The sequence below is a fragment of the Monodelphis domestica genome, chromosome 1, assembly GCF_027887165.1.
Source record: "Monodelphis domestica isolate mMonDom1 chromosome 1, mMonDom1.pri, whole genome shotgun sequence".
Lineage (NCBI taxonomy): Eukaryota > Metazoa > Chordata > Mammalia > Didelphimorphia > Didelphidae > Monodelphis > Monodelphis domestica.
Genome location: NC_077227.1, coordinates 228,672,845 through 228,700,233, shown reverse-complemented (window position 1 = coordinate 228,700,233; position 27,389 = coordinate 228,672,845). Strand labels below are relative to the sequence as shown.

General features: G+C 39.5%; 1 protein-coding gene across 5 annotated transcripts in view; it reads left to right on the top strand.

Moving 5' to 3' along the window:
- DGLUCY (D-glutamate cyclase) overlaps positions 1–27,389 on the top strand; it is a 118,318-nt gene that overhangs the window by 21,268 nt on the left and 69,661 nt on the right. For 3 of the 5 annotated variants that reach the window (XM_001371185.5, XM_007472592.3, XM_007472591.3), the window contains 3 exons: positions 10,194–10,305; positions 17,831–17,984; positions 24,809–25,007. In XM_001371185.5, the coding sequence (XP_001371222.3) occupies positions 10,203–10,305; positions 17,831–17,984; positions 24,809–25,007 (456 nt within the window). In that variant the 5' untranslated portion in view covers positions 10,194–10,202. Of the gene's footprint in view, positions 1–10,193; positions 10,306–10,897; positions 11,061–17,830; positions 17,985–24,808; positions 25,008–27,389 lie in introns of those variants that run through there. The other 2 variants (XM_007472593.2, XM_056810521.1) reach the window with 2 other exon arrangements.

Genomic DNA, 27,389 nt, shown 5'->3' with positions numbered 1-27,389 from the left:
TGGGGAATATATACATTTTTGGCATAGAGGGTTCCAGGCAGGATGAGAGGACGTGCCTAGAACAGAGGTAGCCTGTGGCACACAGGACTTGAGAATCTTAAAGAGACCCCTTCAAAAGAGATTTTTGGGCTACCACAAGGACCCAAGACAAAAATCATATGCTATATAATTAAATTTAAAAGAAGCTTTTTTTACTTCAGTCTCCCAATTGTTGCTGCTAGTTCTGACTCTTAGTGACCCCATTTGGAGTTTTCTTGGCACAGATACAGGAGTGGTTTGCTATTTCCTTCTCCAGCTCATCTGACAGTTGAAGAAACTAAGACAATAGGGTTAAATCACTTGCCCAGGGATCGCATAACTAGTTTTGAGGGCATATTTGAACTCAGGAAGATGACATTTTCTGACTCCAGATCTAGTGGTCTATCTACTGTGCCACCTAACTGCCCTCAGTCTCCCAACATTAGTATTAAAAAGTTTCAGTGACATGTGTGCATATTTCCTCCTGATTCTTCTTGTTTATTTTGCCAAATTATGAGTACCTTAAGAGTAAGTGTTAAATTTCTGATGTAATTTCCTATGGTAACAAAAATTTAGTACTCTGGATGCAATCCATGCCATATTCTTATCTTTGATTAAACGTCACAGGTTAACAGAACCCTTGTGCTTTGGTAAGAATCATTCAATGCCAGAGCTAGAAGGGACTTTAGAACTCCTCTTGTGCTTCTCCTTTATCTTAACAGTTGAGGACATTGAAACCCAGAGAAGGCATGACTTATTCTAGGCCCCTGAATGAGCTCATGACAAATCTAGTTCTAGAACCCCGGTCCTCTGACTTCTTTTAGCAAGAGCAAGAGATTCCCAGTAGCTGCTCATCTGCTAAATGGGTTACTAGTGTACAATGATAATATTATTTACTACTGTGGCAAGAACTCTTGTCCAACCATGGGAATGAGCATCCTCTTGCCTCGTGTCCCTTGTAAACACATGTATATTGGCCAGACAGCTTATTTGAACTGTCTGTGACCCTCGAACAGGGTTTTAAGTTACTTCCCAAATGTGCTGTTGCATCAGGTGCCCTGAGAGGATCCATGTAATTTCTGACCCCATCTACCTTATCCCTCGTATGTACACGGAAAAGACAACTGATTGCTTGTCTTGATACCACAGATATTTCTGGGAAAAGACCTTCCCTCTACCCCTACCCCTAGACTGAATCTTCCCTAGAGACAACTAAAACAATTGAGCCTAAATCACTGGAAGAGCTGAAGTTTAGGTGTGGAAAGCTAGGAGGAAGAGGAGGTTTTGGAGAGAAAAGTAATGAATTCCATTTCGAGCATATGGAATAAGATTTAAATTAATATCAATGACTCTAAGTATTAATTTTATAAAGTTTATTAATAATCACTTGAAGTAGAAGAAATTTTTGAAAAGAGAAATAGAAGTTCAAAGCCTAATTTTCTAACTAAAGTAAAACCATGTATGTCAATTCTCTTGCCTAGCTCAAAGCCAGCTTCACCAGCTTCATTCAGGGAAAAAAGAGAGAGGGGTGGGGTCACACCAAAACTTTATCCTCTGCCTCCCTGTTTGCCCCTGCATTCATGTAGTATTTGCACACAAATGGGATGCTGGGTAGACGAGAATAAATTCTATCTACACAAACGTGAGGTGTTTGGTGGCAATATCTAGGTGGAGTGCTCCAGAAGACAGCTGGAAATGCAAATCTAGGGTGCAGGCAAGAAGTTTGGAGGAGGAGATACAGGGTCGGGAGAATCAGACAGGGATGCGTTTTATATTTCTGTTCATTATTATTTCTCATCTCTGTGCTTTAGCTCTTAGAATGATTTTTCTCACTATCTGACAGTTTGTCACTTTCTTTAAGACTCAGTGCTGAATTTCACCAAGAAATTTTCCCTTCTTGTGGCTTTTTTATGTTATTCCAATTAATACCGATGGATTATGTTTTTTTAAATAATTATCCTCAATTCATTTCACACATTAAAAAATTCATTTTTATGTTCCCAACTATATTGTGGATTCCTCAAGGGCAGCTAGTGAGGCAAGCCTGGAGTCAGGAAGATTCATCTTCTTGAGTTTAAATCTAGCCTCAGATCCTTCCTAGTTAGGTGACCCTGGGCAAGTCACTTAACCTGTTTACCTCATTTTTCCTTTTCTGTAAAATGAAGGGAATGGCAAATCACTCTAATATCTTTGCCAAGAAAGCCCCAAATTGGATCATAAAGAATCAGGCATGATTGAATACTCAACAATAACAACAACAATAAGGGCAAAAATCTACTTTATTTGTTTTGTATCACTTGAAACACTTAATACAATGCCCTTAGTACAGGGTTCCCAGTAGCTGCTTGTCTGCTAAAATGGGTTCCCAATGTTCTCTCTCACCTTCATGCTATCATTTAATTTCTTTCTTGAGTCCAGATCCTTTCTCCATGCAAAACTAGACATTCAAAGAGAAGGAAGGAATCAAGTGTGGAAGGAATATCACTGTGCCAAATGATTTACAAATATTATCTCATTTTGTCTTCAAAATGCTAAGAGGTAGTTGCTATTATTACCTAAGGAAACCGAGGCAGTCAAAGATTAAATGATTTGCTAGGACTGCACAGTTAGAAAGTATCTGAGTCCCTATTTGAACTCAGGTCTTTTTGACTCCAGGATGAGTGCTCTCTCCCTGGCCACTTAGCTAATTCAAATTACAAGAAGAACAAAAGTCACTTTCAAAGCCAGGGAAAATAACAAATCAATGACAAACAAAATGTAGGTTCTTTTTCATCAAACAGATGAACCTTTTTGCTTTTATTAAAATAAGTTTGAATAATTCAAGGTAGAAGGTGATTCAGTGAGAGAGACTGTATTCACCATATAATTAAGAACATGTCCCATGTATTAATTATAACACTTAGATATATTCTGGGTGGGGGGAAATGCTAATGGCCAGCTGTCTATTTACCAAGGATTCAGCCATTCTTGGTATTATTAACTTGGAGTAGATGTAGGTGCTTGCTATGTTAAATAATAATCTTTGTAAAGCTAGAAGAGGGTGGCGGCATATAAATGGGACAAGAAGGCTAGTCACAGAATGTACAAAACGGCAAGGTGAGTATTCCAGGGTGGTTATTATTCTATTTACTCTTCTCCCTTTCCCCTCACTTATTTCTCCCAGTAAACATTTTCAGAAGAAAAGATAGGCACCATAGCACAGTGGAACTCTTAAGGCCTTGGAATAAGAAGAATTACAGTCAAATATTGGCTCTGCTACCTCTTAATTTGTTAGATTCTCAGTTTTCTCTCCTGCAAACAGCATGATAATAATTCTTGTGCTTTCTACCACAAAGAGTTAGTTATGATTCAAGCAAATATAACTAGTCTGTTAATAAAAAAAAAATCTTCTCCTTGAATAATCCCTCTCTCATTTTTTTCCTACTTTAAAAGATGCTATGCTGCCAGGAGAAGTTTTTCAAACCTGTTATCCTTTCCTAGGCAGACAAAATTGCTTTCTGCATTAAGAGATACTTTTCAGGAAACAGTGGAGTTGTTGAAGGATGGGAGAATGGTAAAATTTCAATTCCAATTAATTTTCTTACCAATCAGCCTCTTTAGGAAGAAATAACACAGAGATAAATGAAAGTTCCAAAAGATCGTAGGGACCACAAGTCAATCAGTCATCAATTGCTTTAGCACCTATTCTGTACTAACCAATCTATGCAGTTCTTTAGGACAAAAAAAACTAAAAGGAAACAGTACCTGCCTTCAGGGAGCTTGTAGTCCATTAGAGAAGATGATGTATATACAAAGTACATATAAAATGAGTGCAAAGGATTTAGGGGGACAAGGGAGAGAGGAAAAAACACAAAGTATATAAAATGAATGCAAAGGTTTTGGGGGGGAAGGAAATATAGCAGGCTGTGGAGATCAGGATAGACTTCGTGGTTGAGCTGAGCTTAGAAGGAAATGTGATTTGAGAAAAGCTAGGGCAAAGGCACAGAAATAAGAGCTCCAGGGGGACAAATAAACCCATCCCCTCCTGAGCCTTATTTTAGGGAGAGGGAAAAGGGGGGGAATCATGTGAATAATTCCATTTAGGCAGAATGCTGATCTATGCCCTGCTCAGACAGTCGAAGGTGACAGAAAGGGCTCTCACATTGAGGGCTGCCAGACAGTTCAGTTCAGTTCAGTTCAGTTTTAGACACTTATTACCAATCCAGACAAACAGCAACAACAACAACCACCATCTCTCCTTGGGAAGCGAGATGTGTACAGTACTGTTCCAGACTGAATCCAGACCCAGGAATTGTGGAGATAGTGTTCCTATTTAGGTCATTACCCTAGTTAACCTGGGGGAAGAAATCATGCTCTCAGAACAAGCTGACAAGCCAGGTTTGATGGCCTGGCTCTGTTTGCCGGTGGAGGAGGCATGGGCAGCTGTTTTGTGCTCAAATGATCAGGGACCTGAAGTTCAGGTCAGAGAAGAGGAGGCATCTGGGAGGTGTTGTTGACTGTGCCACTGACGTCTAACCCACCTAGCCTTCACATGGGGTTATATTTATACCAATGCTGTATGTAACTCCTTGCCAACCAGTATGTTAAATCAGAAGTCGAAAGATGACAAAGAGAGGGGATTTTCTTTTTTTCAATTTTCTATCTGTACAGAATGTTGCTTAATTACTCTAATTCAGGCTGGGGAAGTAGGGAGGGGGAGAATGGGTGGGGGGAGGCAGGAGGAGAGCACAAGCATACACAGTGTGCATTCAGAAACGATGTTCTTCTCTCCAGACTCTGTATTTCTCTCCTCTATCATTAAAATTCATGAATCCCACACTAAAGCAGCTTCTGTATAACTTCAGCTCTCTTTCTCCTTCTGCAGTGAACATGGAGTGATTTGCATACCAGCTCCATTCCTAGGTGATACCATGCTGGGCCCAGCAGGTGTTGTGTGCTCTGAAAAGAGTAGTCAGTCAATTAATAGCAACTGGGGGGCTCAAGTATCCTGGGTTAGCGGTTAGGGTAGATACATAAGGCCATCTGATGCTCTCAAGGAGTTTACTCTCCAGTCTTGCAAGACATACACAATCCAGTATAAGGCAGCATATGATCATTGTCAGGTGAGGAGTACAGAAAGAAATTTTTGTTCCAATTAATTTTTCTACTAATTAACTTCAACTTATTAGAAAGAAATAGTGTCAGGATAAATAGAAATTCCAAAAGATTGTGAGGATCACAAACCTATTGGTCATCATTTTTTTAGCACCTATTCCAGGGATGGTGAACCTTTTAGAGACTGAGTGCTCAAAATGCAACCCTCACATTGCATGTAAGCCCCCCCCCTCCAGACAGGGGAGGGAGGAAGTGCTCCCATTGGGCTGCTGGGCAGAGGGGCAGGTCATGTGAGAAATGTCCTCTGGGGTAGGGTCCTCAGAGAGGGGGATGGGGAGAAGCCTCCTCTGGCATACATGCCATAAAATAAGTTCACCAACACAGACCTATTCTGTGCTAACCAAACGGTGAAAAGCTTGGAACAAATATAAAAAAAAGGAAACTGTTCCTGCCCTCAGGAAATTTGAGATTGAATTTTTAAGTCATTTAACCTCCCTGCACCACCATTTCCCTGATTATTCCAACACACTATGATTTCTCCAGTCTTTGATCTCCAATAACAATAATTGACATTTGTATAAAATTATGCAAAAAAACCCTTTGTGCTTATTATCTCATTTCAGCCTCACAACAGTTCTAGAAGCTGGGTACTACTAGTATTGTTACCTCCATTTTGGGCTTTGCCACCTGAGGAGGACGACCACCGAATCAAATAAATCTTCAGACATGTTTGCAAGATGGCAGAAGCTCTTTTAGGTGCCAGCTCTTTTAGAGAATGGGCACTCACAAATCAATGTGTTACAAGTGTTACAGTTAGCACTAAATTTGTGGGCTCACAGCCTTTCTTTAATACTTGTCCCTGAAGAAAGATGGTCCCACCCCTTGTTCATCACTGGCTGGTTATAATCTATACATGGAAGCTAGCTAGTCAGAATGTGGGCCAACAATACTATTAAATATTCATTTGGTCCTAGCCAATCAGAGTATAGCACATTTTCAATCCTATTTATTTGCATAATGTTTTTCTTCAGCCAATCAGAGAAGGAAAAGGTTATATATTGTTCTTAAGTTTCAGTTTCTACACATCACTTCTTATCTCATCAGCCAGATGTACTTCCTTAAGAGGAGTCCCTGCTATCTCTACTGCCTCACACTATCCTTCCCAACCCTACTTCAAGGAGACACATAAAAAAGTAAAACTACAGGACAGAGAAGACTGGGGATTTCTATGGGGGCAGTGTTGGGGTGAATGGCAGACCCAAAATAAAGCAGTATCCATCTCCTAGAACTGCCATGAAGCTGAAGGGAAGATAATATGTATGAAAAAATTTACCAATTTATATAAATGCCAGTTATCAATATTAGAGGTCAAAGGCTGGAGAAATCTGGGTGGACTAATATAATCAGAGAAAGATTTGTGGGAGAAGTAGGATTTGGTGGACTTTGAAGACTGAAAAATATTTATTATAAGATTTTAGAGTGGAAAGGAACCTTGGAGATTATTTAGTCCAAAACTATCATTCTGCACATAAGGAAACTTAAGTCACATAAGTGACTGAGTGGGGGGCTTTAGTCCTAGGTCATCTGATTTTAAACTCAGTACTTTTCCCAATATATCATGTTGGGGCAATCAGAGAAGAAGGGCAAAGAATTCCAAAGAAGGGGGCCCAGAGACAATAGTTGGACTACTTCAGCTTGATCAGGGGCTCTTAATCCTTTTAAATTCCACAGACCCCTTTGGCAGTATGGTAATGCCTATGGGACAGAATAATATTTCTCAGAATAATATTTTAAATGGTCAAAATAAAATACATAGAATTGCAAACCAATTTTATTGAGATAGTTGTTTTGTTTTTAAATCATGGACCCCAGCTTAAGAATTCCCAACTAGGAAGAAGTTCATAGAGGAAAAGTGGGGAAAATACCATTGGAGAGGAATGTCATGGCCATTCTAGGGAGGTCTTTGAATGACAAACTGAGGAAGTCTGAGTTTTATTCTTTAAGGCACTAAAGAGTAACTGAAGCATTTAGGGTATAAAATTTTGAACAAAATACCACTTGAATCAAGGCTTCCAGCCCTGGGAAGACTTTGAGATAGGTCAAGGAGAACAGTTAATATTTTAATAATGATAATTTGATACTCTGCCTGGTACTTGCCCAATTTCTCACCCTACAAAGATTTATCTGGCTCTCAGTTGGTTTTCTCTTAATCCTTAATAACAGGTAAGCTGATACTTAATGTTTCCCTATCCCAGGAACAGAAACACTTTGACAGAGAACCCTTGAAGTCCTAGACCCAAAGAAATAAACCTCCATTGGTGGAATCTGGGCCACTGGTCATGGGCAAAAGGCCCTATCTTTTACTTTCTCAAAATTTGCAACAGAATAATCTAATTATAAAGTCAGTCCCTCTCTCTATTTTGTTACATATGCAAAGGAGTCTGAACTGGGCCTCAGTAGGCTTTCATAACTTCCTCTATGCTTTCATATATATGAAATGGTAGAGGCAGCTAGGTGGCTTAATGGATAAGAGAGTTGGGAGGTCCTGGGTTCAAATCTGACCTCAGACACTTCCTAACTATATAACCCTGAGCAAGTCATTTAACCCCAATTGCCTAGCTCTGATTGTTCTTCTGCCTTAGAACCAATATTTAGTATCAATTTCTAAGACAGAAGGTGAGGGTTTTTTTTTTTAAGGGTAGATAATGTAAAGTACTGTTATCTTTTAGAGCAAATGGGGAAACTAAGTCTCAGACACTGGGGAAATGACTTTCTCATGATCATATAACTAGTGAATCATAATAAAAAAAAAAAGGTCTCTTGACTTATCAGCCAAATACTGTTTACATTTCATCATATTACTTTGTCAACACATTAAAGTCAAATTAGCATATAGAGAGCTTTCTGAATTCTTTGACAGAAGAGTGGGAAAGATGACCTTAAAATGTTTATCCAACAAGATCATGCTTACTTGGACCCAGAAGGGTTCAATTCTATCCCAACAGGCCCATGTGTACTTGGCTTAAAACAACCACAGCAGCTGTTTTAAGCTGCTGAACATGTTTACAAGTTATATGGAATTCATTTGAGGAGCTATTTACCCAAGGACTTAGAACGCTGAATTTGGACATAACTGCACTGCCAGTGTTTTTTGTTTGTTTGTAGAAAATTGGTGTCATCTCTAGCTAGTCATTGAAATGGCTCTGGAGTTTGAATGTCATTCTTCTGGGAGGTCAAGGTTGAAAAAAAAATGAGTTGGTGGCTAAGAATTCCATTGGATAGTAAGAGCAGGGCTGGAGCGAAAGCGAGACCGCAGTCATAGGGACCGTGCTGAATGAGGTCAGAGGTCTGATAGTGAGATGGCCTGTATTTATTTTGCCTCTGCACAGATGTAAGAATGAGATTAAATGCCTTTTAGGCTTTGCTGGCCAGATCTACAGATAAAAGACCAGGAATGTGACTAATAGGGGTCTGGCACTTGTGCAGAAACCATCAGTGAAGATGACATCATCTACCTGGAAGATGCTAGAGAAATGTGAAAACAGTCCTTTGTTTCCTGTCATCTTCCACATGAATGTCACTGTCTTAGCAAACTGACATGGTCCACACAGATGCCAGACCCCTATTATCCAGGCAAGCCAGATCATGATGTTGCTCCTTGGCGTAGCTTTGTCTCTTCTTTTCCTTCTAATCTCCAATCATTTCCCTAGAAGAAGTGGGGAGAGTTTGGAGATTTAAAAAAGCCAACCACTGGAGACCTCAAGCTCTAGAAAGGTTTGGTCATTTGGTCATTTGGTCGTTTGGTCTGGTGATGAGCCCTTACACACATAATGTCAGGAAGAGCCAAGCCACCAGAGGCTGAATTCTGGGAGCATAGGGAATGTTCAACACGGAGGACAGCGAGGTCTCCAAGAGATAGCCAAGCCTCAGAATCAGGAAAAAGAGTCTAAAAAGGGACAGAGTTGAACCTAACAGTACCAGCTACATGTAATTCTGTGCTTTCTTCCAAAGCTTTTGATGCCTGTGGTTGAGATCTTCTATAGGAGTTCATGGGATCATAGATCCAAGGCTGGAAGGAACCTCAGAAGCCTTTTAAAAAAACTGAGACTGAGGCCCGTGGAGGATGTGACAGACCCAAGGTCACATAGGCAGCGAACCTCAGACATGGGATTTAAACCCAGGTCTTCTGATTCTGGATTCATTCCTTCTCCCATTGTACCTGGCTGCATCCTTAGTAGTCCAAACTGAAAGGAATAAAACAATTCATTGCATAAGGGAGGAGGAGGAAGAAAGCTGAGCAGGGCCCTCCTCTCACTCCCTACATACTTTGGGAAGGTTTTCACTGATCGTCACTTTTCTAAAAGATCCATTTGTAAAAGCCAATAGTTGTTGGCTTGTTTGTTTAATTCTCAGGACAGTAGGACATGGAGAAGTGAAGGGAGGATGACTTTCTGAAGGGGCTTGGGCAAAGCAGAGAGGAATAAATGATAAAAGGTTAACTAGGCAGAGATTTGGGGCAAGACTTTCTATGAATTGCCAACAGCAGGAGGAAACAAAGATAGTGTGAAATGGAATCAATTTCTGATCAGAACCAGAGATGTAGCTATCCAGGGCCCTTATTCACCATAATCAGTTGGGTGGTAGAGTGAATCAGAGCCAGGCCCAGAGTCAGAAGGGCTTGAGTTAGATCTGGTTTCAGATACTTATACTAACTGTGTGACCCTGGATAAATCATTTAACTTCTGTTTGCCTCCGTTTCTTCATTTGTAAAATGGTAATAATAATAGCCCCTATCTCCAAAGGCTGTTTCAAAGATCAAATGAGATAATAATTATAAAGCACTTAGCATAGTACCTGGCACATAGTAGGTGCTATGTAAAGGTTAGATATTATTATTAATTCAGGAATAGCCCTGAGAATAGTCCATGAAAGAATATTAGTTTTGAGACTTGGGAATTTTGAGAATTAAGTTAGGCACATCTGATGTTGGAAGGTGAATGACCTCAGAGAGCAAGGGTTTTTCTTATCTCTTTCTCTTTCCTCTGTTTCTGCTTAACCAAATTGTCCTTGTCTCATTCCAGGATAAACAAATGATTTTTATAACCTATCTGAGGACGCACCTTCCTCCTGTAATTAGAAGTTTGGTTCTACAGAAGAACTTCAATGCTAGAAATATTTCTAGCATGTCAGGGGGTAAGTGTTAATGGGTAAAATAAGAAAAAAAATAAACACAGTACTGGATAGAACTTGCTTCTTGCCTTCCAGTCCAATCCAGGCAAGCATTTATTATGCACTACTATATACAAGGTTCTTTGCCAGGTACAAAGATATGTGCCAGGTGTTTAGTCACTTTCAGTCATGTCTTACTCTTCATGACTCCATTTGGGGTTTTCTTTTTAAAGATACTTGAGTAATTTGCCATTTCCTTCTCCATATCATTTTACAAATGAGGAAACTGAGACAAACAGGATTAAGTGACTTTCCCAAGGTCACCAGGCAGAGTCTTGCTAACTCCAGGCCTGGAGCTCTACTGTACCACTGAGCTGCCCGTGGAGCTGGGAATATGCAGACAAAATAAAATTCAGTCTCTACCTCAGGAAGTTTACATCATACAGAGGGAAGACTGGATTGTGTAATTAGATAACTATACATATATATGATAGGTGAAGGAGAGGAGGCAAGATTACTAAAAATTCATTGCTCATCACAAAGGATCAATAATATCACAGGGTTGGATTTAAATGAGACCACATTGCACAAAGTTGTTGGCTTCCCTCTCTTCCAGAGTCATCTAAGTCCAGTGGCAAGATGAGTCAGGAGGACTAGGATGGCCTGGAATGCGATGGATGTCCCTGGCATCTTCAACATCTGACAGCTCCCTTCTTGGCCATTAGAACAAATTGTTCTCATCTGCCCATTCCACCAGGAGAAGTCTTCACATGCTTAGGGTAGACATCCCCCTAATTCACAATGGCTTTGAGACCTGTCAGTGTTTTTACTGGCTTGATTTTTTTACCAGGTGATGATTGTTGTGGCTTCTTGGAGTCACAGGTGAGGAGAGCTGGATAAGAAGGGGACACCAAAAGTAGGGGAGCAGCCCTGAAAAGGCTCACACAGGAGATGCTAGTCTTCCCTGCACACCCGAAACCCCCCAGCAAGTAATATAGATGCCTGTTGACTGAGAGCAGAGCTAAGGCTCCTGGGCAGGAGCTGCAGGGAGGAAAATTTTAACTCAAAACAAAGATAGACAACCACTTGTTAGGGATCATGCCTGAAGAAGAGGCTGGGCAAGGAAGCATCTGAGATAATTTCCGGTTCCGAGATAGAATGACTCTTTGTCTTGAGGCATAGAAACTTTATCTGAGGGAAGTAGCAACATTAGGTTAAGTGTGATACATGTAAGCTGGATAAATATAATCACCATAATGATGAGATGATAAAACCATGACTTTTTCCCTCAGGGTGGGGGAAGTGATCCCAAACTATCATACATGGCACAAGTCTGATTTATGACAGATGAGTTACCTTAGCATCATGCCACCCCACCTCCAACAAATTACCCAATTTCATAGATAGCATCCATCTTTGTGCTCTCTCAGAAGGCTGCCTGAGCCTCTGAAGGGACTCCTAAGAAGGGAAAAAATAAAAAGATCATTAATATTTGGCAACAAGAATATTCTTTCTCATGAAGATGGTATTGTCAAAGGAAAAATAAGTGAGCCATTTGAGTGAAAGGGAGAGAATAAGGCAGTTCCCATTTCGACCATTGGTATATTGTATCTTTGTCAGTGTCAGACCTTTTGTAGTTTAGGGGACAATGGAGGGGCGCCATTACTTTCAATAACTCACTTGAGTTCCTAGTAAAATCCAAAGATCCACTTACATCATCCATGAACATTAGTCTGTCTCTAAGTTAATGTAGCATGTGGGATACCTTTTATTAGTACTCTAAGAAAATCTATCCCAGGTTTGAGGCAATCAGCGGGTTTGAACTTTACTCGGTAAAGAATGGGAACCACTGTAGGACTTTGGTCAGAGGGATGACATTATCAGACTCAGGCAGAAGACAGATTAGTCTGACAGCAGAATGAAGGAAAGATTGAAAGATGGGGCAGAGAAGGAGTGTAGAACTAGAAAGACTTTTGAGGAGTCTATGACGATAGTTCAGGTGAGTAGGTAATAAAGGCTTGCAAAGTAGAGTGACATGAATGCTGGACTTGGAGTCAGAGGACTTGGGTTCCAATTCTCACTCTGTTACAACCTGTGTGATCTTGGGTAAATCACTTAATCTCTCTGGGTCTCAGTTTCCTTGCCTGAAAAAGAAAGGGTTGGATTAGGTGTCTTCAAAGTTCCCTTCTAGTTGCAAATCTATGATCTTATTGCAAGTATGCTGGTTCTCATTTTACAGACTAACAAGGTGAGGTTCAGAGAGATTAAATGGTAATGTACTTAGGTCAGGATTTGAATCCTGGCCTTGGTCTATCAGGCTCTCCATGGCCCATTGCTGTCTCTCTTCTAGAGAAGGAACAGTAACTTCTACTGGGAAATAAAGAGGGGGGTGGGGGGTGGATAGAAGAGCTAATGCAGAGATGGAATTGACACTACCTGGTAAGTAAATGGTTATTAGAGGTGAGGGAGAGAGAAGAGCCAAAGGACACACCAAGTTGTGTGTATGTGTGTTTTTTCCTTAATATGAGAGCCTGGGCAATGGTGCTGATACAGACAGAAATTGTAAAGTCAGAAGGAAGAATAGGTTTCAAAAGAAAGTAAGCTTAGTTTCAGAGATGAAGGTGCCACTAGTATAGGTCAAGATATCTACTAAGCAGTTATTGCGGAATATATTCTCAACCTAGGTCACACTTAGAAGTGTGGTGTTCTAAGAAAAGCCAATGGGTCAGGCAGTCTGGCTTCAAGATCCAGCTCTGCCACAAACTGGTTGGGTAACCTTGTTTGTGTCTCTCTACGCCTCAGTTTCCTCCATTGTAAAATGAAGGAGGCCGATTCTCTGATTTCTAAGGCCTCTTCCAAGTTTAATATGGTATGAATTTAAGTCAAAGAAGGCATCTTCTTGGCACAAAGGAAAGATTATGGAACATTATTAACCCTGGACTTTAATTGTATATAAAAATAGTTCGAGAAATGCACATTAAAACAACTCTGGCTAAGATGATAAAAAAGAAAGTGATAAATGTGGAGGAGCTATGGGAAAACAGGTATACTAATTCACTATTGGTGAAGATGTAACCTAGTCCAACCATTCTAGAAAGCAATTTGGAGTGATATTCAAATAGCTGTCAAACTGTGCATACTTTTTGACCTAGTGATAGTGCTACGATATGACTGTACCCCAAAAAGATCAAAGAAAGAGGAAAAGGACCCATATATAAAAATATTTATTGTAGTTCTTTGTGATGACAAAGAATTGGAAACCGAAGGGATACCCATCATTGGGGAATGGCTGAACAAGTTATAATATGTGAATGTGATGGAACATTGTTGTGCTGTAAAAAATGATGAAGGGAATGGTTTCAGAAAAACCTGGGAAGATTTGTATGTAGTGATGCAAAAATGGAGTGAGCAGAACCAAAAGAAAAATACATATAATAGCAATCCTGTCAAGATAATCAACTTTGAAAAACTAAGGAATTTTTATCAACACAATGATAAACTATAATTCTAATGGACTCATGGAGAAATATTTTATCAACCTCCAGACAGTAAGCTATCTAGTACTTAGCACAAATGAATTTCATATAGAAGGTACTTCTTCAATTTGTACTCTGAGTACATTAATCATAGTGATTAATGTACTCAGAGTACAAATTGAAGCCTTTTTTCTATATTATTTTTCTTTATTTATTTTTTAATAGCAAACTTCCACATAAGTTTTCCATATTGTCTCTCTCCCTTCTTCCCTCCCCTTTCCTGAAGCAGACATTTCTTTATTATTGGGGGGGGGGGCATGGCTAATTGGCTTTGCATATCTCTACATATTTATAAATGGGTTTTGTTTTTCTTACCTTTCTCAGTGGGAGAAAAAGGAGAGGAGGGAGGGAAAGAATTCAGAATTAAAAATAAAATTGAATTTAAAAAATAATCTTTAGATCAAGATTTTTCATTTTGTTTCCCACCGCTCCTTGCACCTAGATGTATACTTCAAGTTTAAGGGCTTGTAAAGCTCATTTAGCTAAACACTTTTCTTTGTAATGATGAAACTGAGGAGAGGAAAGGAGAAGAGAGGAAAGAGAAGTGAGGAGAGATGAAGGTAGGAGAGTGGGAGAGAGAGGAAGGGAGAGGAGGGGATGCCTTATCTATGAAAGATCTCAGAAGTATTATCTCAGGTCTTTCACTAAATCATTGAGACCTCAGCTGAAACCCAAGAGATTTAGCTTAGTCATTAATATGTGAATTCCATTAGAAAATTAAGTACCCTTACTCTCTGATGTTCTCTCTATGGCCTCAAAAGAAGTACGTTTTAAGGCTTTTATTTAATTCATTTCTTATTACTAGCATGAATAGCCTGACTCAAGGACTGTCCATTATCATCAAAGGAGACTTACAAGTAGAACACAGGTGGGGGAGGTGAAGTGTACTTCATTTAATTAAAAAAGAAACAGCAAAAGCTTTCCATACATAGCACCTCCCTGATTTATGGTTTTAAAAGTCATATTTGTTCCCACATCAGGCCTCTGAGGGATAGAAGGCTGGTATTGTTGTTCTTATTTCCTAGCCTGGGAATACAAGGCAGGAAAAGCCGGAGTGACTTTCATTTTAGTGGCATACCAAATTATTTTCGGAGTCACGCTGGGCTTGTTCTGAACATTCAGTAAACTTTCTTAAGCTAAATAATGGAGATGGTCTCATCTGTCCTCATTTTGAAAATATATTATGTAACAGTAGCTGGGGAAGCATCAGCTTGAAGATAATGAGTTCCATATACTGAGTTGGCCCAAGAGGTGGGGACCCATCTGAACTCTCCCAGACAGATGGTGGCTCTGCAAGCATCCAGGATGTCCACAGAAGGGAATTCCCCAGCTTCTTTCTGTAATCCAGACCAGTGGTTCACAGCCCTCTGGGCTTGTTTCTAAAAAAGCCAGGGACTAAATTGTGAACCAGCACCTCTAGCTGTAGTTAACCAAGGCAGCCGGGGAGGTGGCTCAGCAGAGGGCCAGACTTGGAGTCAGGAAGACCTGACTTTAATCCTTCCTTAGACACTTACTAGTTGTGTGACTCTGGGCAAGTCCTTAATCTTTGTTTGCTTCAGTTTCCTCATTTATAAGATGGGGTAAATAACACCTACCTCGGAGAATTTCTGTGAGGATCAAATGAGATGACATGTCAAGTGTTTTGTAAACTTTGAAGTATTGGGAAATCCACAAAGAGCCAAATGTATGGGGGGGGGGAGTAAAAGGGGGAAGAGGGAGGAGAAACTAGAGGTGAGTCACATCCAGACAGAGCAATACCCACCTGTCAATCTATTATAACTAGATAAGTGCTAGCTATCATTATTATCATTATTATTAGTATTTCCTCCCGGATACTCATAGACTATGGCAGTAAAGCACAAGGATGACTTTTGTTTTATTAATGGTCTAAGATTAGATTTGTCGGGAACAAAGGTATGGAAATGTAATCATTTTATTTGTATAAATCCAAATTGCTTTCCAAAATGGTGTACTTATTCCTAGCTCCACTGTAAGAAATAATACTGAGCTGAAAACTGACTTTATTCATGGGTAGAGTCTGTGGTCCCATCATTCCCAGTCTATGATGAAAGATATCTTTTGGATGTTCTCAGTTGTTTTTATAAGCTTTTGACAGTTGCTACAAATCACTGATCAATAAAAGCCACAAACTCAAAGTATGTTGGCTAATAGTTGATAAAATCTAGTACAAGGTCCAGGCAATTTATTGATCTTGTCGCTATTTTCAGACAATATTTTAGAAAAAAAAACCTTATTGATATTAAAATAGACAATAATTCACAAGAAACTTAAAGATTCACAAAGCTGTCTCTTTGAGTCATAAAATCTGCAGACCTACTATTGACATACATGCCTGGAAAAGCAAATAATGCCATTCCTACTTTTACAGCTGCCTCTATGATTGCTTCTGTTATCTTTATTCAGAATCAGGAGAGAGTAGTAATATGGACTTAACATAAGAAGGTTTACAAAAGGAGCTCAGCTAACTCTCTCCTCTTTCACAGTTAATTAACAACTGGGACTAGCCTTTCTAATATATAAGATGAAGTAGCTTCATACTAAATAATGTAGAAAAAAATTAAATAAAATAAATGCAAGTTGAGTTCTTCACCACCAGCAGTGTACCAATATGCCTATCTTCCCTCCAACACTGACTGTTCTTATCTTTTGTCATCTTTGCCAATTTGCAGTGTATGAGGTGAAACCTCAGGGTTGTTTTGCTTTGTATTTCTTTTATTATCAGTGATATGAAACATTTTTTCAAGTGGTTGTTAATTGTTTGCAATTCTTCCTTTGTGAATTGTTTGTTCAAATCCTTTAATCATTTATTTATTGGGGAAGGCTTTGGGGCATATATATGTGTATATGCACATATGTATACAATTTGATAAAATTATATGTTGGGGGGGGCAGCTGGTTAGCTCAGTGGATTAAGAGCCAGGCCTAGAGATGGGAGGTCCTAGGTTCAAATCTGGCCTCAGACACTTCCCAGCTGTGTGACCCTGGGCAAGTCACTTGACCCTCATTGCCTTACCACTCTTCTGCCTTGGAGCCAATACACAGTATTAACTCCAAGATGGAAGGTAAGGGTTTAAAAAAAAATTATATGTTGTGTTTATATATCTTGGATACCAAACACTTATCAGAGAAATTTGATACTAAGATCTTTTCCTCATTTAACTGTTTCCCATCTAATCCTGGGTATATTAATTTTGTCTGTGTAGAATCTTTTTAGTGTTGTACAACCACAGTCATCCCACTTTTTCTTTTGTAAATGATGTGTTTCTCTTCTAATTTTTTATTGCACAATCTTCAATATTAAGGTCATATATTAATTTTGAATGAATTATAGAATGTAATATAAAGTATTGATGCAAGCCCAATTTCTCTCAGACTGCTTTCCAGTCTTCCCAAGCAGTTTTGAATCAAATAGGAAGTTCAAAACAGGAGTTCTTAACCTTTTTTGTGTCATGGACCCCTTTGGCACTTTGTTGAACTCTATGGATCCCTTCCCAGACTTCTAAAAAAGATCCATAAAACACAGTACGCAAGCTTACAAAGGAAATCAATTCTACTAAATAGCTATTTTTGAAAAACAAGTTCATGGATTCCAGGTTAATAGCTCCTGCTTATAATCCTAGTTGCATAGAAAGTGCATTGGGATGGGCCAGGCTGCCCCTAGAGACACATGTGATGGAAGAAAGAGGACCATATAAAGGAACTCTCACTCCAGAATTGGGAGGGACCTCAGAAACCATCTAGTGTGCATTGGTAGAGGGAGTTTCCTTTCTGGGAGTTCCCTCTAACCAATTCAGTCATAGCTCCAGCCTTCCATCCCATTCTACTCAAAGTTTTATTTTTTAAATGCTTTTCTCTCAAACCCCTCTGATCCCAGTTGGAACCAGAGAATTTCCTGTATAGTTCGAGTCATAGCTTTTAGAGAGCCTTTTGTGAGATTTGCTATAAACAATGACTTAACTGAGCAATTGAATGTGTAAGCTTATTCCTTACAGAACCAAAACAGGCAAGTGTGGTGATCCTGCCCAGATCCTTCGCTAAGGACTTTGAAAAGTTCTGCCGGGCCAACAATGGTGCTCTGACCCTACTCTATAGAAGTGAACCTAGTGAATGGAAGCTGCCTACTCTGAGTGCTGGCTCTGATATCAAGTGAGTATGCCAGAATGCCAAACCTGGAGAAGACAGTTTGGGGTGAGGGTAAAAATGGAACAGAGTAATGAGATGCTGCAGCTGCTTCCTGTCCTCTGTATCATGCAATCTGGGATGGTGCAATTGGCCCTGGATGCTGCATGTTGTAGAAGCCCATGTCATAAGAATTAGAGAGGACCTGGAGTCAAGAAGACCTCGGTTCAAATACAGCCTTAGAAATTTCTTGTGTGACCCTGGACAAGTCATTTAACATCTGTCTGCCTCTGTTTCTTCAACTGTAAAATGGAGATAATAATAGCATCCACATCCAAGAGTTGTTAAGAGGATAAAATGAAATTATATTTGTAAAGCACTTGGCAAACCTTATTGTTATTTTTAATGCTGAAGCCCAGGGACAGCTAGGTAGTATTGTAAATAGAGCACCAGGCCTGGAGTAGAGAGGACCTGGGTTCAAGTGTGGCCTCAGACACTTCCTAGCTGTGTGGCCCAGGACAAGTCACTTTACCTCAATAGTTTATCTTAGAATTGATAATAAGATGGAAAGTAAGGGTTTAAAAAAAATTACTATCTCAGATTCCACAGGTAGTAAGCAATAGAAGTAGATGTGCACCCAGGCCCCTTGACTTTTCCCCAGGACTTTTTCTTACTGGACTTGAGTCAAAAGACATGGGCTTGAATTCCTGCCACACCATTTAAGAGCTGTATGATCAATAATGAACTGGAGGAATTCCATGTGAACTGGAATGAACACCAGGAACTGATGCAGAGTGAAAGGAGCAGAACCAGGAGAACATTGTACACAGAGACTGATACACTGTGGCACAATCGAATGTAATGGACTTCTTTACTAGCAGCAATGCAATGATCCAAGACATTTCTGAGGGACTTATGAGAAAGATGCTATCCACATCCAGAGGAAGAACTATGGGAGCAGAAACATAGAAGAAAAAAAGATTTGCTCAATCACAAGGTTTGATGAGGATAGGATAAGGGATATAGGCTCTAAATGATCATTCTGTTACAAATATTAATAATATGGAAATCTGTCTTGATCAATGATACATGTAAAACCCAGTGGCATTGCTTGTTGGCTATGGGAGGGGTAAGGGAGGAGGGAAGAGAAAGAACATGAATCATGTAACCATGGAAAAATATTCTAAATTAATCAAATTTTTAAAAAAGTTTTTAAAAAAGAATTGTATGATCATCCTTTATTAGATGATATTTAATATCCCTTCAAATTCTATTATTCTGTGGTATTATGAACTCCCTGGCCAGAATCTTCATTGCCTTCAGTAGGAAAGACTAGCCCTGATAAAAAAAAAAACGAGGACCTCTTAGCTAGTTTTTGACCTCAGAAATTCCTTCAGAGAATAGAAAGGCCCCAATCCTACGTAAAGGGTACCTACCACAAAGGAGGTGGCCTGTCTCAGTCTATCCATAACAAGTTTGGTATCCCAAAAAGTTCATTTCTGAGAACTATATTTTAAGAAGTGTTATCCAACACTTGTGTCTAGAGGAGGATGTCCAAGCCCATGAAGGTTCTAGGATCTCTATCCTCTGAGGGATGGTCAAAGGGAGATATTTAGCATAGAGAAGAGAAAACAATGAGTGGGGGAAAGAGGGAGAATATAATAACTCTTTAAATATTTGAATAGTTATCATGTGAATGAAGAATTCTTTTTGTTCTATTTGTTCCCAGAAGGTAGAATTGGAACCACATTCTTTATTTATAAATAAGGGGTTTGGAACTCTATGGTCCCTTCTATTTCTAATATCCTATGAGTGTCAGTTAAAAGGAGATTCATTTTAGCTCAATGGAATAAAGAAGGTTCTAACAATTAGGACTGCACAATCATGGAATAGTCTGCCAGTTGAGGTTCTTCAGCACTGGACATAATGGATGAGTACCAACCAGACCTCATCTCTATTGTAAGAGGACTTCTTATATCAAGAAGGAGGTGGACCTAGGTGGCTTTTAAGTTCTCAACCTATTATAAATTCTACAATCAAATTGGTTTTAACACATTCCTAAAATATTTATTAAATACTTGTTGCATGCTGGCCACTGTGCTAGGTTTGATTTTCCTGGATTTCATGGAATTTACAGTGCTGAAGAACCTCAACTGACAGACCCTGAATTCTCTGAAGACTGAGGTCACACCCACCTCCTCCAGAAGGCTTTTCCTGGTCTCTCCAGTTGCTAGCTTTCCCTTCTGAGATTGCCTTCCTTCTATTTTGTATATATTATATATATACAAAGTTTATGAGCATGTTGTCTCTCCCATTAGAATGTGAACTCTTGGGGGCAGTTGGGTAGCTCAGTGGATTGAGAGCCAGGCCTAGAGATGGGAGGTCCTAGGTTCAAATCTGGCCTCAGACACTTCCCAGCTGTGTGACCCTGGGCAAGTCACTTGACCCCCATTGCCTAGCCCTTACCACTCTTCTGCCTTGGAACCAATGCACAGGATTGAGTCTAAGATGGAAGGTAAAGGTTTAAAAAAATAAAATGGTTATTCTTTTTTTTTAAACTCTTACCTTTGTAATAATTACAAGGTTGTCAAATTTAATAATTAAAATTAAATTATGAGTATGTTAGTAGCTTTATTACATCAAAGTAGTGATAATAAAGAGAGGGAAGTGTAGGGAAGAGGTAGAGAGCTGTTTAGCTAAATACTCTAATTGCCATTCTAATGGAATGAGGTTCATCACAGACAAAGGTTCCCTCAGGTCTAATCTCATCAGAAGCCCATGAGAGTCTCTTCAGCAAGAGTCCGAAGCACAGTAGTGTCTCCAGCCAGAGTGTTGCCAACTCAAGAATGTCTGTTCAGACCTCTGTTCACACCTTTATAAGTCATTTTTTCCATCCACTAGCTCTCCCATGTCACATCTCAGGAACTAATAATAGTTCCTTAATTTGCCTGCCAGGGGACCAGTGCCTATGGGATCAATTTCCTGTCTCTGAGGGTGCGTCTGTACTTGCACCTCACTGGTAAAGGAGCTTCAAGTTCCTGTCTAATTACATCAAAGGTCACTGATTGATTACATCAAAGAAAACAAAGGGAGGGTACTTCCCTTTTCACACCTTCTATTTTAGAATTAATACTATGAATTGGTTCCAACAGAGGAGAACAGTAAGGGCTAGGCAAATGAGGATTAAATGACTTTCCCAGGGTCACACAGCTACACAGTGTCTGAGGCCAGTTTTAAACTTAGGACTTCCCATCTTTAGACCAGGTTCCCAATCCACTGAGTCACCCAGCTTCCCCCTGTTCATTAAAAAAATAAAAAATAAAAAGTGGGGTGAAGAAGAGACTATAAATAACTAGGGGGAAAGACCTAAACCAAGTAACAAAACATTATGACTATTACTGTTCATGAAGGCATTCTCTAACCACTGATAGAATCCCTCCAACTACTGAAAGTCAGGGTCCTCTAACCAGTGATAGTCAAGGTCCTCCAGATACTGATAGGGTCCTCCATCCTCTAATACAATCCACCAATCCCTCGTTGTCAGGATTCTCCCAGACACTGACAGTCAGGTCCTCCAACCCCTGGCAATGATTTGGTTTAGAGAAAAAAGGAATCAGAAAGTATTGACCAAAATGCCACTTGTCCTTACCTTGTGACAAAGGCTTAACATCACCCAGCCCTTTGGTCTTCTCTGTGCTCAGAGAGCTTAGTAGCACAGTCCAACCCATAAAACTCCTTTGGGAAAAACATGCAGCCTAGGAGTAACTCCCAGATTCCCAAGGAAAAATGACCAAGAATGCCCAGATTCTAAAAGCAACCTCACTCTGATATGCTGAAATCCCACCTGCAGTCCCCTTTCCTTCTCCTGCCATGCTATTGCCACAAAACCAGGGCATGCAGACAGTTGAACTAGAAGAACAAAATGGCAGTAATTGTTGTCAGTTGCCACAAGGAGGAAGTCAGCTTCTCTCCTACCTATGGTACCTAAAGGAAGCATATTAAAGGAGAGAGAGCCCAGGTTTCTGGGCTGGTGTACTCTAAACTGTGATTCTAAAGCCGATTTTGTTGAAAAGAAGAATGGCAAATGAGCCAGATATAACCTCTTTCTTACATAAGTGACCCAGAAAACTATGTCTTGCCTGGCTGGGTATTTTTCCCTGGATATCTCTGTGGTTTGTTGGTTTGGAGCCCTAGAGATAGAATACACTATAAAGCTGGATTGGGATGACTATTCATCCCAAGGTCAGCAACAGTTGTGCTCTTGACACAAGAGCCCTTTTCTGTTCTCTTGGGTATGCTGGTATCAAATGTTGAGAGCCTGACAGTTATGTAGTTTTTGCACAGTAATATCACGAAAGCTAGTCTCAAGAAGTGACAATGAAAGCCCTCTGTCTGCTTTATGTGCTAAATGCAGACAGTGCCAGAATGGGAGGCAAACTAGTACCCTCTTCTGGGCTGCTGTGTACAGTACTGCTTTTCCAATTCAGTTGTTAATTATTGGTCTAATAATTAATTTTAAAAATTCTTGTCTTTTTTAGAACTATTGACTAGGTGTCAGGATTTTCAGATTTAACAACTAAGAGGAAGGTAGGGTAAAAATATAGAAAAGATGGTCAAGGGAAGAAGAGAAGGAAAAGTGAAACCTTTTCATGCTTTATTTAAATTATGCCTTTAGTTCATTTGTTAATGTGTTCATTCTTTCATGGATTCATTCAACAAATGTTCAGAACAATAGAATCTAAGAACTATGTGTTAGTTAGGATTTCAAGGACCAGAGACATAAACTAGGCTGCCTTTCAGTTAAATAGTTTATTGAGTAATATACAAATCAAATTACATTACTTGTGCATAAAAAGTACAAAGGGATTTGTGTCCCTTGGTCAGCTTTACTGCCACCTGCTGGGTATCCATCTTTGTTCAGCTGATTGAAATGAAGCTATACATATAATTGCTCCCAGAAGGTCAGCTCTTTCAAGACAATAATAGCCTAGCCACTGGATGGCCCATAGTTCTTTTTCTCAAATTTAATTTTTCAGTTTTTAAAAATTAAATTATTTTTATTTATTTCATTAAATATTTCTTAGTTACATGTAAAAAATTAACTCATTTTTAAAAAGTTTGAATTCCAAATTCACTTTCTGCCTCCTGCTCCCCCTTTAAGAAGGCAAGAAATTTGATATAGATTATACATATGAAGTCATGCAAAACATATTTCTATATTAGCCAAGTTATGAAAGAAAACAAAACCAAAATAAAATCATATAAATAAAATTTTTAAATATTTTTCATTCTGCATTCAGAATTCATAAATTCTCTGGTTGTGTATAGCATTTTTCATTATGAGTTCTTTGGAATTGTCTTGGATCATTCTATTTATCAGACAATTAGCTAAGTCTTTCACAGTTGATGATCCTGATCATCATTACAATAGTGCTGTTACTTTGTATAATATTCTCTTACTTTGCATCAGTTCATATGTCTCCCCAAATTTTTCTGAAACCATTCTTTGTTATTTCTTAGTAGCAATCATATACCACAACTTGTTCAGCCATTCTCCAAGTGATGGGCATCCTCTTGATGTCTAGTTCTTTACCAATATAAAAAGAGTTGCTATGAATACTTTTGTAAAAATGGATCCTTTTCCTTTTTTTTTAAAATCCTTGGGATATAGACTTAATAGTGGTTTTGTTGGATCAAAGAGAACTCATAGGACTTTATTCCAAATTGTGCTTCAGAATAGTTGCATTAGTTCATAACTCCAACAATGAATTAGTGTTTCATTTTTTCCATATCCCCACCAGTATTTATCATTTTCCTTTTGTGTTATGCTAGTCAATCTGATAGGTATAAGTTGGTACCTCAGTGTTATTTTAATTTCCATTTCTCTAAACCATAATGGTTTAAAGCATTTTTCATGTAACTATTAATAGTTTTGATTTCTTCTTCTAAACACTGCCTGTCATATCCTTTGACCCTAATGTAACAAAACTGCTTCAGCCCTAGAGAAACTAAATGAATTTACTAAGGCTACTTAGCTAATTAGTAGCAAGGGTGGAACTAGAAACCACTAGAAGATCCAACTTTCATTCCAGAGTTCCAGTAACATGATTTTTTGAAAATCTACTGGTTTATTATCAGAGGATTTGGGCTCAAATTCTAGATCTACCACTTACTAACTGTATGACCTTGAGTAAATGATTCAGTCACTTAATTTCTTACCTGTAAAATACAGGGGCTAGACTAGGTGGCCCTTAAGGTTTCTTCCAGCTCTAAATCAATGGTCCTAATTTATGAAGAGGTCTAAGATACTGCATGAGATAGTGGATAAAGAACCAACTTTAGAGACTTTGAACCAACTTTGGAAGAATTGAGTCAAACACATACTAGCTATGTAACCATAAGCACATCACTTGACCACTAAGTACTCCAGACAACTCTCTAGAACCATAAATTATTATTTTTTTAACCCTTGCTTTCTGTCCTAGTAGCAGCTCTATGACAGAAAGGCAAGGACTAGGCAAACAGGGTGAAGTGACTTGTCTACAGTCACACAACTAGGAAGAATCTGAGGCTAAATTTGAACTCTGGTCCTCTCAACTCCAGACCTGGTACCCTATCCACTGAGCCACCTAGCTGACCCTAGAACTATAAGTTATAAAGGAGTTGCTGCTATACTTTGGGGAGAGTGTCTACACCAAGGTTTCCTGGAAGCAATCAAAAAGATAAAAAGAAAAAGTGATCTTACTCTGTGTAAGGCAAGTTGTCCTTGCCTGAGGACAAGGAAAGAAAAGAACTGTACTCTGCCAATTGTTGAACAGTCCATGACTGCAATTGTCTATCACTTTCGCCAGAAATGATTGCCTAAAGTACAAGAAATATGAGTTTGGTTCGTGTACCGATAACCTGATGAGTCTAGAAGGTTTTTCAGAACAGCTTAAAGACATGGTCACCTTCTACTTGGGCTGCAGCATCTCATCTAATGGGGCCATGAAGAAGGTGGGAATTCCAGTAAGGAATAAAGAAAGTCACTGCAACGTGGGCATATACAAGGTAGGACCTGAGCAAGCAAGTGGCAAAACTGGTTTGAAAATTTGACTTGCTTTCATTTTTGTATTTTAACCAATCAACTCTACTTTAAAGTCCTTGGTATGGTGCTTTTCTTCTTAACATAGCTCCTCATTATCAGTCTTCCCTAGACTGTAAATCCCCTGCGGGCAGGGGCTGTCTTTTACCTCTTTTTTTGTATCCCTAGAGCTTAGGGCAGTGCTTGCCACATAATTGGTACTTAATAAATGCTACTGATGGATTATTGTGCTTTATCTCCTCTGCATAAACTCTATAATCCAGCCATTCTAACCTGTTTGCTGTTCCGGATACACTACATTCCATCTCCCATCTCTCTAATTTTACCTTGGCTGTCCCTTATGCCTTGAATGCTGGAATGTTCTGCTGTCTCACTTCTAGCTCTTCTGTTTCCTTCCTTCCTCCTCCTCCTCCTCCTCCTCCTCCTCCTCCTCCTCCTCCTCCTCCTCCCTCCTCCTCCTCCTCCTCCTCCTCCTCCTCCTCCTCCTCCTCCCCTCCTCCTTCTCCTTCTCCTTCTTCTTCTTCTTCTTCTTCTTCTTCTTCTTCTTCTTCTTCTTCTTCTTCTTCTTCTTCTTCTTCTTCTTCTTCTTCTTCTTCTTCTTCTTCTTCTTCTTCTTCTTCTTCTTCTTCCTTCTTCTTCTTCTTCTTCTTCTTCTTCTTCTTCTTCTTCTTCTTCTTCTTCTTCTTCTCTCTCTTCTTCTTCTCTCTCTTCTCCTTCCTTTCTGCATCTGTCTCTCTTTCTTCCTTTCTTCCTCCCTCTTTCTTTTTCTTTCTTCCTTCCCCCTTCCCCTTTATCCTTTTCTCCCTTCCCCCCTCTCTCATTTCTCTCTCTCTCTCTCTCTCTCTCTCTCTCTCTCTCTCTCTCTCTCTCTGTTTGTTTGTTTCCCTTCTATCTTAGAACTGATACTCAGTATTGGTTCCAAAGCAGAAGAGAGGTAAGGGCTAGGGCTAGAAATGGGGAGTTAAGTGACTTGCCCAGGATCACACAGCTAAGAAGTATCTGAGATCAGATCAGAACCCAAGTCCCTCAGGTCTCCATGCCTGGTTTTCTATCTATTAAGCCATCTAGCTGCCCCCTAGCTCTTGGTTTTTCTCAATTACTTCAAGATTCAGTTAAAATTGAGCTAGGTTCTTCGCTCGCTGTTTTTTGTATCTTCAGCTCTGCTTCGTTTCAACTCCATGCAACAAGATACCTCCTGGTTCCTCCCTTTTCTGCTTCCTTTTATGTGCTGCCTGTCTCTCCCCTCCCAGGCTCCTTCCCATTGGATTGTAGCAGAGAATGTCTTTCTTATTAACTGTCTACTCAGTTCTTAGCAGGGTGTTTGGCCACATTGTAAATGCTTGAATTAGGTTGGAGATCTTTCCTAGACCCTATATGAGTCAATTAAGGTAGTACAGTGGATAGAGTTCCAAGTCTAGATTCGAATGGACCTGGGTTCAAATGTGACCTCAGACCTTTCCTAGCTAGGTGACCCTGGGCAAATCATTTAACCTCAATTGCCCAGCCCTAATTGCTCTTCTGTCTTAGAACTGATATTCAGACAGAAGGAAAGGGGTAAAAGAAAAAAAGTATCTAGTAGGGCCAAGATAGGGTTCTAGGTTCTAAGAAAACAAAAGCAAAAATGAATCTGACCCTGGAGCTTACATTGGGCAACATTGGTTGAAAGAATGTTAGCCTGCAGAATCAAGGAACCCAGATTTAAGTCCCTTCTGCCAATTAGCAGGCTTGTGTGACCTTGGGAAAATAATTTCTCTTCATCAGTAAGGACGATTGGATAACATGATCTTTAAGGGTGCCTCCCCACTCAAATATTCAATGATTCCTTAACCAGAGACAGATCTGTGTGCTAATCTTTTCTGGATGAAGCGTGAACCTTGAGTTGTTTTTTAGGAGGGTGACAAAGTATTTGGGACATGTTCTAACCTGGTCCTCTTCTTGGTCAGTGGCTTGTGTTTGTGAGAATTATAATAATAAAAGCCAGGAAGTTAGGTGGCATGGTGGATAGGGCACTGAATCTGGAGCCAGGAAAACTCATCTTCCTGAATTTAAATCTGACCTCAGACACTTACTAGTTGGGTGACCCTAGGCAAGTCACTTTACTCTGCCTCAGTTTCCTCATCTGTAAAACCAAGCTGGAGAAGGAAATGACAAACCACTACCATGAAAACCCCAAATGGGGTCATGAAGAATCAGTCAGGACTGAATAACAAGAATACATGCAATACTTTAAATTAGGTAGAGCTAGGTAAACACAAGAGATTCCCAGCAGACTATAATACAGATCTTTTAAAAAGAGTTTTCCAAAATGTTATTTCAAAAGAGCCAAGATGCCAAAAAGCCTTTCAATG